The 10,990-nt window shown below is 54.8% G+C and overlaps 1 protein-coding gene across 1 annotated transcript in view; it reads right to left on the bottom strand.

Moving 5' to 3' along the window:
• Positions 1–1,283: 1,283 nt before the first annotated feature.
• Positions 1,284–10,990, bottom strand: part of PCSK6 (proprotein convertase subtilisin/kexin type 6) — a 44,388-nt gene continuing 34,681 nt past the window's right edge. The window contains exons 12-21 of the mRNA XM_009887511.1: positions 10,542–10,730; positions 10,173–10,309; positions 8,007–8,186; positions 7,300–7,402; positions 6,514–6,710; positions 5,987–6,074; positions 4,600–4,691; positions 2,973–3,102; positions 1,828–1,940; positions 1,284–1,381 (exon numbers count right to left, since the gene is read on the bottom strand). Coding sequence (XP_009885813.1) covers positions 1,284–1,381; positions 1,828–1,940; positions 2,973–3,102; positions 4,600–4,691; positions 5,987–6,074; positions 6,514–6,710; positions 7,300–7,402; positions 8,007–8,186; positions 10,173–10,309; positions 10,542–10,730 — 1,327 coding nt within the window. The remainder of the gene's footprint in view (positions 1,382–1,827; positions 1,941–2,972; positions 3,103–4,599; positions 4,692–5,986; positions 6,075–6,513; positions 6,711–7,299; positions 7,403–8,006; positions 8,187–10,172; positions 10,310–10,541; positions 10,731–10,990) is intronic.

Genomic DNA, 10,990 nt, shown 5'->3' with positions numbered 1-10,990 from the left:
AAAGAGTGTTTACATATGTCTTGTGCAAAGAGCAGCTCTGCAAGGTCAGAGAGGAGAAAAGGAGAAGGATGTAAGACAAAAAGATTCCCCACTCCCATATAAAAAATAGTCCACAGAGATAAAACAAGGATTGTATAAGTTATTTTTAAAAAATCTGTAAAACAACATAGCCAAGGATATTTTAAACACAATTATATAAACACCACATGACTTACTATTAAGAGAGAGCATGAAAAGGTTTGTTTGGGGGAAGGATTTTGTAGAATTAAGAGTTTCCTGGCTGGACCCCTGGAATGTCTCTTTTGGAAACAGATGCCCAAGAAAAATCACTGCCGTGAACAGGAGGATTTTGTGAGAGAGAAGGGTATACCCAGAAAAACGGGGGAAGGATCGTAACGCAAAATGCCAGAAAAGATTAATTGGGACACCACCTCATTTAGAGGAAGGATCTAGCTCGTTCCAGAACTGAATTAATCAGCAACTTACAAGCAGTTCCAGGAGGGAAATACATTTCATGGTAAGGCTGTGACCCCACAGGCTGGTCTGTGCAGATGGATCCCCCGAGTCCGTAAGATTCCCTGTAGGCACGGGGGTTTTCCCTGCCTGCAGTTGCTGGACTCGCTGGTCTGAGACTCCCGCAGAGCCACGTGGATCAGCTCTCACTTTGGTCCTCAAATCTCCAGTTATTGCCATGGCCAGAAAGAAACAGCTACCAACCGAATCCGAACAGGAGTGCCAGAGCAGGCTTTAGGGCACCGCTCTGGGAACCACCTAATTCATCGTTTTACGTATGTACAGAGCACGGCGCCGGCCGTTTGCAATGCAGGTTTATATCAGCCGTCACCTAGCAGGAAAGGGTACCAAAAATTGGGCCAGAAACGGCTCTTTCTTTGCAGATGTGTGAAGTCCTGCATCCTTTGCAGCGAGGGCTCCTGCCAGCCGCTCGGAGCGGGCAGATCAGTAGGATTTCTGCGAAGAACCAAGCGTGTGTACATGGATCATGCATCGGTCCCCGCTCACGAGGAGTGTTTGAGAGTATTAATATCACCGCTTGTCTGCTACCTTTCAGGACTTGATCATTCAGGGTACGATCCAATCTCTGCTTAACATATTGCTATAGAAACGCGCTGACAGTGATATTAAAGCTATCAAACTTACGAGCGAACGCTTGACAGCACCATGTAAACTCTCCCAAAGCTGAAAAAATAAACTTTTGTCCTAAACATTTGGCAAAACTGGGCTGGCAGTTGGTGGAAGTCCTGGATGGATGCAGCCGCTGAACTTTACCCGGCCATAAGACACGTCTGACAGCAGAACTGCACAAACAGCTTCTTTTCACAGAGCTTGTTTGATTTCACCATCTCACAGAAAGTCTTGTCAGCTGGGAGGCCGAGGCGAGGAACAAGAGAAAATGAGAGCAGATTAACATTTTAAATAAACAAACATTGCACGTAACAGGCAGTGCGATTCGTTCCAGTGTTGGAAGAGACAGAATTGAAAAGGAGTCGCTTTTTAAGGGCATCTTTCACATGGGTTTAATGAAGGAATAAAGCAGCTTTGCAGTGAGTGGGAGAATTAGCCCCAAGACTAAACTATAACGAAATACAAACTCTTGGATGCGTTTGGGCAACAGGCAGGTATCCAGCAGTTCTGCCAGGTAAGCTGCCTGCCCACCGCAGCTGGAGCCCAGCTCGCTGCAGCCGTGCCTCAGCAAGCCCAGAAGCCGCAGCGCTTTCGGCTTTCTGCTCTGAAAGGAATCCCCCAAACCCCTCATTTTTGCTACCGGGGAAGCACCACAGTGCCGGCGGTTCCCCCACAACTACTTACCATTGGTGCAGGTTTCATTTGTTACACAGGAGCCGCTGAGGAGGCTGTAACCTTCTTTACACTTGAGGCAGTTTCCACTGGAGCCCTCGCAGGCTGAGCAGTGGTCATCGCACCTGGGGACAGAGACCCTGCTGTGGTCTGAACTGACACCGAGACCCTGACCCCAGCCATCCAAAATGGGCCATCGACCAGAAAATGTGTCTGCCGGCACTGCGACATCCAGACCGAACCAGAGGATGTGGAAAATGGTGAATCTGAAGGTTGAAAAGTTACTGAAGCCCTGGGAAAAATGGGCTCGGTGGCGCCAGCTCGATGCTCAGTGACAGCTAGTGATATCCCAAAAGCACTCGCCTGTTGGGAAAGCTCAGCAGGACACGCGCCTCTCTTCCCAGCAATCCCAGTTAGAAAAAGGGCTGCAAGGGGAATCTGTGCTGCTCCCACCCGTTTGCTCAGGGAAAAGAGCCCATCAGCTGCGCCTCCCGCCCGGGGATGATGGCTTGCAGAGACTGTACCCAAAATCCCTGGGAAGGGATGCTGGACCCATGTTCCTCCCCGCTGGGTAGCCGGCGTGGGTGAGTGAAACCCTGGGCAGGCAGGCACTGTGCTGTGCGTTCCCAAGTCACCTTTAATCCTTCCCTTTCATGTTCCCCTTAATGAGGCTGAATCCACTCCCACTCCCCAATTAAAGCCCAGAGTGCCGGCGAGTGGGAGCAAATTGCTGCCTCCCGGCATCTCCCAGTCTCCCGCACACGGCCCCCGTGCTGGGCCAAAGAGCGGGAGAACGCTCCTCCAACAGGGCCGCGGGGCGAACGGGGCAGGGTTGATTGAAAGCTGGAATATTTGCCTAAACATCACCGTTGTTCCTCGTTCCTCCCACACCTCCTCCAAAGAGCCCAGGGCTGGGGCTGTGCCCCTTCCACCGTAGCCCAAAGACATCTTGGCTAGTTGGCTCCGGCGGGGGAGCGTGCACCTTCGCTGCTCTTAAATCTATAGGGCAGGGGCATGTGGGGTCTGGCCCCATGGCTGCCCTGGCTCCCTCATCCCTATTTTAATTTCCCTAGTAAACAGCTCCAGCTGTGAGCTGTTTTCAGCATTATTATTTTATTTTTTTTTATCATCCGGCTGCGATCGGGCAGGTAACGTACCTCTTGCAGACTTTATTGGGCAGCCCGTGGCTGTTGGAGGGGTAGAAGCCCTCACGGCAGGCGGGGACGCAGCGCCAGTGGGGTGCAGGAGCCTCAGGACCACAGGGTGCGCAGTCCTCCTCGCCCGGCCCTGCGGGGACAGAGGAGAGAGCAGATGACGTGGGCAGTTTTGGAGATGGGAGCCACGTGGCACCACCGTGGCTGCAGCCCGTGCGAGATTGGAGGGGACCGGCTCGGCTCTGCCCTGCTCGTGCCCGGGAGTGAACAACTGCTTGTTGTGCCACCAGGGTCCCATGTGGCTGCTTGGTTCCCATCCCCAAAACCCCAGCTTCCATCTCAAAAAGCTCAGCTCCCATTCCAAAAACCCAACTTCCATCTCAAAAAGCTCAGCTCCCATCCCCAAAAACCCAGCTTCATCTCAAAAAGCTCAGCTCCCATCCCCAAAACCCAGCTTCCATCTCAAAAAGCTCAGCTCCCATCCCCAAAAACCCAACTTCCATCTCAAAAAGCTCAGCTCCCATCTCAAAAACCCAACTTCCATCTCAAAAAGCTCAGCTCCCATCCTAAAACCCAGCTTCATCTCAAAAAGCTCAGCTCCCATCCCAAAAACCCAGTGTCCTGCCCCGCTACAGAGCCAAGTGCTGACCACAGGGGCATCAGCATCAAAGGATGCACTAGTTTAGCTTTCCCACCCTATGCAGAGTAAAATGTGGAAAAAAGAGATGCTAAATTGGGCTGTGGAGGAGCTGGAGGAGGGAAGGGCTCGGGAGAGGAGCTGGGAAAGCAGCAGGCTCTGCTCTGATGCCGGCACGTCGTAGCTGGACAGCAAACAGCGTTGATGGAGGTGGTATTATTAGAGGCCTTCCACGCACCAGGCTTGAGAAATGGTTATGCAGGAAAAGGAGACGAAAAAAGGCTTGAAAAATAATTGTGGTGAAGTACATTTACACTGACTGGAATAAGAATTAGAAGGGAAGTAATTTTCTTAAGGGATTAAGAGCCCGTTCCCTTCCACACTTGCCAACAAGATCAATAAATATTTTGGATTTAGTCTTAGGAAATTGCCCGTGTATGATAGATGAGATTCACACCACTGAACACGAATTGTCTAGAGATCATATTATCATCAGATCTATGATGATTTTGAGGGCAGACGCAAACATTAACAATGGAAAATAATTGGACTTTCAAGAAGCGAAAAAGGCAGGATTTAAAGGGAACGCCGAGCGACTCCAGGCAGCGGGGGGAAGGCGGCAGCGGCCAGCCCAGCCCCGAGGGGCGGCCGGGATAACGCTCCTCAGCTGCCTGACATTTTTATACGCTGCAAAGCCATCTTCCATCACTCCGAGAGGGTTTTATGGCCTCCCCCGCAACCTTATTAAACTAAAGCACCTGGCTTCAGAGGAATCGGGGAAATAAAGAATGGCTCGAATAAAAATGTAAAAACTCCCTAAAAACCTTTCTAATATGAATATACTCCCAGCACCTCACGGGATGGGCTGGAGAGCTGGGATCGCTTCCCCGCCAGCGCTCTGTCTTGGCTTGGGGTGGGTACCGTGGCCATTGGCTCTTGATGCACCCGCGTTTTGGGGTTTCGTGTGGGGATGCTGCGGGGCGAAAGACGTACCTGTGCCGGTAGGGCAGGTCTCGCAGCGCCGGGGCTCCCGGCTGAGGTACATGGCGGGCTGGCATTCCGGCACGCAGCTCTCTCCTGCCAGGCTGCCGGGAAAGCGGAGAGAACGTTTACCCCCGAAGCTACAGGCACTGGGGACTCAACACAGCCTGTCCCCATCCCCGCATCCCCCGCTGCCCTACAGCAGCCTCAGCCTGCAGTGCAGGAGGCGTCGGAAAGCCAGCCAGCGCTTCGGGAGAAATTAAAGTCCTGCCTGGACCAAAGGGATGGCTGCAGGTTCCTTAATTAACTATCCAGGAGGAAATAAAATTATTTTTTTCCCACAGGCAGCCAGCCAGGCTCTCCCAAAGACCTTTCGCACTGCCAGGCTCCCTGGAATAAAAGGAAATTGGTTCGGTGCCATGACTGGGCCGGTGCTGCTTCGCCGTGGCAGGGATGATTTGAAGTCCCGGCTTAAAAGGATATTGGACAATAAAAAGCAAGCGCCGTGCGGATTATGTCTGACAAGCGCCTCCAGTTTTGCTTTTCTGAGGGAGTAGATAATCTTTTGGCAGCGGCAATTTCCTCGTCTGAGAGAGCCCCGCTGCTACACCGTGGCTCTGGCCCGCTTACAGCCCCTGAGCAAAGCAAAGCGCTATGGGATCCTGCTCCCATGTGAGCTTGGGGATGGAAAACAGCTTCTTCCCAGTGCCGACGCTGCTCGCCAGCATGGCTGGGCTCTGCATCCCGCAGGAGCTGTGGGGCCAACAGCAACGGCACCCGGTTCTCCTCGCGAGGTCGGGGCTGCCCCACCTGCACCCATTTGGCCATCCAATACTCAACAGGTACAGCGGATAAAATTTTCCAGTGCGGATGAAGCTGAGGGAAGGGTTTCTGCACTCGCGGGCAGCATTTTCAGCCTGCCTGGAACAGCTCAGCCTGGTACCAGCTCTGCCAGGTGAGCAAAACCAAGCACCCTGTTTGGTTGGGATGGCTCCGACGGAGCAAACGGAGACTTGGGAGGAAAAACGCGCTTTGCAACGGGCAGTGTAAATGTTTTCATTGCTTTTATCCCCCCCCATTTTAGATGCTGTGACACCGGGAGCTGCTGTGGTCGCAGGTCACCAAATCTGGACGAGCTCTTCTGAGCCCGCAGCAGAGCACTCACCCACCACCCTGGCAAGCGCTGGAGAAAAGGAAATTAAATTTAAATCATGCTTTTCAGCTAAGAAAGGGACACAAAGCAGCACCTTTAAATTCCCAGGCCTCCAGCACTCTGTGCCACAGCTGTAGTATCACGGAAGCAGGATCTCAGGTCTTTAACTAATGCACTCTCTAATTTCCCATCAGTTTTCCCAAATTTAAACCACAGGTACAAACTCCTCCTGTGCTGATATTTTACCTGAATCCATCTTTGCACGCGGTACATTTGTCTGCTTCGCCGACACATTTTTTACAGCTTTGATGACATTTCAGACAGCGTTTCTGACCTTTCAAAAAACAAAGCGAGGCAGGGAGAATAAAACCCGGACAGTGATTTGCAAGCGGCAGTCGGAGCCGCAAAGCCCCTCTGCACCCCAGCGCCAAACTCCCCAGGGAGGAGGTGCATGTCCTCCCCCCGACAGGTCCCTGCTACTGCAGATGACCTTATCTGTCATTGCTTGCTAAGAAGAAATACGCTTCGCAAGTAGCTAGGATCATTAATTACAGTCTTCTAATTAAGAGCTGAGTTGAGTGCCTCTGCTTTGCACCACCCTCTTTGAACACCCAGGGGTTTTTCTCCTCCCTTCACTATGCAAAGCGCATCAAGGGGGGAAATTCAAAGCCAATACTCAGAAATCAAGGCGTTTTCTCCCCCCATGGCACATAAAATAGATGCAACCCTTGCGTATCCTCATGCTACCGCTCGCAAGTGATAAACATCCTTACGTTCCTCGGCGTAAAACCCGGGCGGACACAGCACCACGCAGGTGCTCATCTCCTGGTGATGGTAGAGGCTCCGCTTGCACGCCGTGCACTGGGTCGGTCCCCTCCCGATGCAACGCTCGCAGCCCTTGTAGCACCGGCGGCACCTCCGGGCACCTTTGTCACCGAAAAACCCCGCGGGGCACGAGCTCACGCACATCCTGGGGAAGGAACCGAGAGAGCGGGGACTTCGGTGCCAACACCCAAAGACCTCCTGACAGCCTGGCATCTGCCACCGTCCCCTCACCCGCAGCGTTCGGGGCATCCCCCAGCCTTGGGGGGTCATCTGGGCTCATTCGTTTCTTATTCTTAAGATTTAGGGTGTCTTGAATGTCATGGCTGTGTAATAAAGAGCCAGGGCATCTCTTGGCCAGCGACGCCGTCTATGGGTAAACTTTCCCTGTGCCAGCCCAAGAGATAGAGGAGTGGAAATCCCAATTCCTGAAGTGATTTGGCACCTCAGCTAGCTGTCCCTTGGGTGTGGGATGACGCCAGCCGCTGACGCCAATGCTTCTTCCCCAGCATGATTACATGGCCAAAGGTCCTCCAGGGCTCTCCAGCTCCGTGTCCCCCACCCCATCATACCCTAGTCCAAGGCAGGGATCCCCACACCTCTTCCTCCCTCCATTTTATCTCTCGTACTCTTCTTTCTTCTGTGCAAACATCTCTCACCCACGCTGCGGTGTGAGCCCTGGGAAAAGACGCTGCCGCTGCCCAGGGACCCCACAGGGACACCCCACCACCCCTCACCTGCCGGTTTTCACACTGCCCAGGCTGTAGTGGATGCAGTTCAAGCACTGGTCGGCACTGGGGCCGTCACAGCCCTGGTCACCGCACTCAGGGTGGCACGGACCTGGGGAAGGAGAGAGCGGCTCAGCCGGGGGAGAGGCTGAACATCCCCCACACCCCACTGCCAGGATGCTCTGAGCACACACTCCCTGGACAGACGGATACAGGGAAGGGGCTGGGGACCCTCTGCCTATCTTATCCTGTGTCTATTATCTTATAGATCTCATACGTCTTATCCTAACTATCCTACGGAGCTGTATGGCTCCGGGTCTCCTCTCCTCCAGCTCATCCTCCCTGGCACAAATCGCACCCGACCATCCTCCGTCTGAATGCCCTCCTGCAGGAGCAGCTTTGAAAGAGGGGCCGGACACTCTCCTCGGGGACCGTCAGGGACACTTGCCCGTGTCCACGCCGGAGAAGGGGGGGAAGGTGGGCAGAGGAGCTTTTTTTACTCCTCAGACAGCTGCACCACCAATTTGTGGCAGGAGCATTGGGACGGGGAGTTTTGCTACCTTCTAATTTCACCGTCCCGCTGCCCCACGCCGGCCGCAGGCACCGCTCCTCCCAACCCGCCCTGGCCCCGGGCAGGATCAGGCCTCGTGGCTCCCCCATTTGGCATTTTCCCAGGTACTTTGTGGGGGACGACACGGCGCTCAGCCGGTGCTTACCCGCATACTCCTCCTCCTCCTCCACCACCTCCACCTGGCTCCGCAGGAAGGCAGCTCTCGACGGCTCCATCTCCGATGCCGGCACCTCCAGCGTCCTCCCGCGGGACTGGGGCCCACCCAGCGCGGTGTAAGGATGCTCGGCTGTCCCGTAGAAGAGGAGGCTCCACTCCTTCAGCTTCCCTGCGGGGCGGGCACAACATCACCCATCCCGGTTCACATACTGCTCCTTCCCAGAGGACCCCACAGCCCCGGCTTTGGGGAAAACAGGAGGAGGGTGGACCAGACCATTGGGGCTTCTCCGCTCTCATGACAATGCACAAGCAAACAACAAACACCCAGAAACCTTCACCAGCCCCCGAGCTCCCTGCACGAATACAGCTGTTTAAGGGACCTACAAGGGATTTTCTACTCTGTAACTCATCTGACGAACTGCAGCATCACCGTACCCACCACACCCAACGTGCGGAGAGAACCAGTAACTTTAAAAGCTCCACCATGGAGGATTATTTCTGTCTGATAAAAGCCGCCCGAGCACACACCGGATTATTGCTTGCTGCTGTTGCTCCAGCCACCCCCCTATCCGACATGTCACAGGTCTGAGCTTGGTGTCCCCCGAAACACCGCAGGGGCCACCGCAGCCTGCGCAGCACCCGGGGGCTGGGGACACCCCACAGCCTTACACCCACGCCAGGGTCTTCCCCGACCCACGCAGCTTTGGGGAGGGGGGTCCAAACATGCTGCCGCTTCTTTTCAACGCTGTTTTTCTTTCGATTCCCCATCGATGCGAGTCACATCACGCCCGTGGCACGCTCGGCTTTAACCACTAATCCCTGCGCTTCCAGGAAGGGCTTAAAATTTCCAACACCCAAATCCCTTGGCTCTCCCAAAGGGCTGAGAGGACCCACCTGCTGCAAGACGGAGCGGAGCCCGCGAAGGGGTGAGCTGGGGCGGCATCAGCCACGCGCCTCCACCGAAAGAATTAAATTTGCTTTAAATCTAAAGCGTCCCACGCGAGGAAAGCTCGGGCTGCACGGGGCTGATGCTGGAGATGCAGCAGTGCCAGCGACACCCATAGTATTTAATTGGTATTAACTTAACCGATTTAATTGGTTTAATTTAATGGTCTTAAATTAACATTTAATACCTGTTTCTGCCACGGGCTGGGAGCATCGTCCCTCTTTGTCTTCCCTCTTTGCCCTCTCTGCTTCCAACCCGGTGCAGACCCTTGGAGGGGGGTGACTTAATACATTCGTTTTCATTTCGTTTTGCAAAGCTGGGTGAAGCCCAGCCCTGACGCCCGTGAGGGGCTCAGAAACACCCGCCGCAAACCGTAAATACAGGGGGGGAAAAAGCAGCTCCGTGGGCGCTTTGCTGCCATTCCTTCAAGTTCAAAAGCTTTCGGGTGAAGGCAGCAAACAGAAACACTTTCGGCACAATGAACCCCCACGTGCGCCTCCCGCCAGAAAGTCGCGGGGGAGAGATTTTTAATATACTCCTGGCTTCTTATCAATGATCGTGTGGATTTTAACACCCCCGCAACCTGCGCCAGCCCTGGGCAGGATGCTTCATGTCCCGCTGCCACCAGCCGGCGAGGCGGCTGCCCCTTCCCGGCGGGGATGGATCCCGCCAGCCCGGCTCCTTTGCCGGGAAGGGGTCAGGGAGCAGGCGGCCAAGCTGGGGAGGGGGGCACATGGCGAGGTTGGGGACACGCAGGGGGCCAGGCTGAGCCCAGCCACCCCCCGCCAGCGCGGTGGCAGCCCGGAAAGGATGTCCGTCCGTCTGCAGCCCGAGGGGCATCATCCCCTCGCGCCGTTGCACAACCAGCCCACGCGCCAGATGTCCCAGCAGCGAAGCAAAACAAACAAACAACAATTACAGCTCTCGGGTTTCCTCGTTTTGACTCATTACGGTTTAATTTTGGAAACCCGGCTCTCGGTTGGAGCGAGTTTGCTGCTGGGAGAAAACCCGCTCCCGGCTCAGCCAGACTGGCAGCCTCCTGCGCTGAAGTTTTATTCCCATTTTAGAAAAATTTGGGCGATACGGTTTTGCTGAAGACAGTAAAACTCGCCGAAAAAGTTACGGCCAAGCTAAGCAGCCTGCAAAGAGCTTTGGGGGCGAGGGGGACCGGCGGGCGCTGGGGGGCCATGGGTGCTGGGGGACCCTTACCTTGCACCGCAGGGTTGCGCACTTGGGATGGTGTGTCGTGGATCTCCAGGGTCCACTCCCCCGCCGCCCGCTCTCCCCAGCAGTGGACGGTCATGAACTCCCAACCCTTGAACCCCTCGTTGGAGTGGTCGAACACCCTGTAACAGTAATGCCGTGCATTTTTGAATGTCTTATTAATTCAGAAAAGATAGATAGGTAAGTAAGGATTTTAGGGATCCTTGCATGCACCCACCCTTGCACGGAGCCCTCCTGCAGCTGAGGCCCAAGCATGCCCCCCACCTTCCCAAAAAACCCGAGCAAACTTGCATCAACCCCCTTCAACGAGGATGCCGCCCAGCCCAGACGCGTGCCGGCTCCGGCCGCTCATACCTCCTGGCGAGGAGCTGCGACCTGGTCCCCGCTGGAGAGACGAGGCTGATCTGGAGGTCGCCCCGGCGCGGGTGCGAGATGCTGAGCCGCACCACGACGTGCTCCAGGTAGAGTACGTGCTGGTCGCGGTGCTCGGCGCAGGCGCTGCTGAGAGTGCTGGTGCGCAGGACGTGGCCCGCTCGGATGTACCTGCCGGGTACAGAGCATCTCACTGGGGACAGCAGCGCACTCCGGTTCCCAGATTCCACCCGGCCTCCTACTGCTTCATGGCTAAAATTATCTCATCCTCCATTGCAATACAGTGTCCTAGCACAGGAATTTGCTGAATTGCTCAACGGTAATGCGATGGGTTTGAACTGCCTCTAAGATCTATGCCTCATGGGCTGCAAGGGCGCTGCTTTATTATAATTATCAGTGCAGCGTTCCTCTTTGGGTTGTAATTAGTGTCT

Source organism: Charadrius vociferus, unplaced genomic scaffold (genome assembly GCF_000708025.1).
Source record: "Charadrius vociferus isolate BGI_N301 unplaced genomic scaffold, ASM70802v2 scaffold190, whole genome shotgun sequence".
In the NCBI taxonomy this organism is placed as follows: domain Eukaryota; kingdom Metazoa; phylum Chordata; class Aves; order Charadriiformes; family Charadriidae; genus Charadrius; species Charadrius vociferus.
Note: the sequence above shows the minus strand (reverse complement) of the source record. Positions and strands in the feature narration are given on the sequence as shown.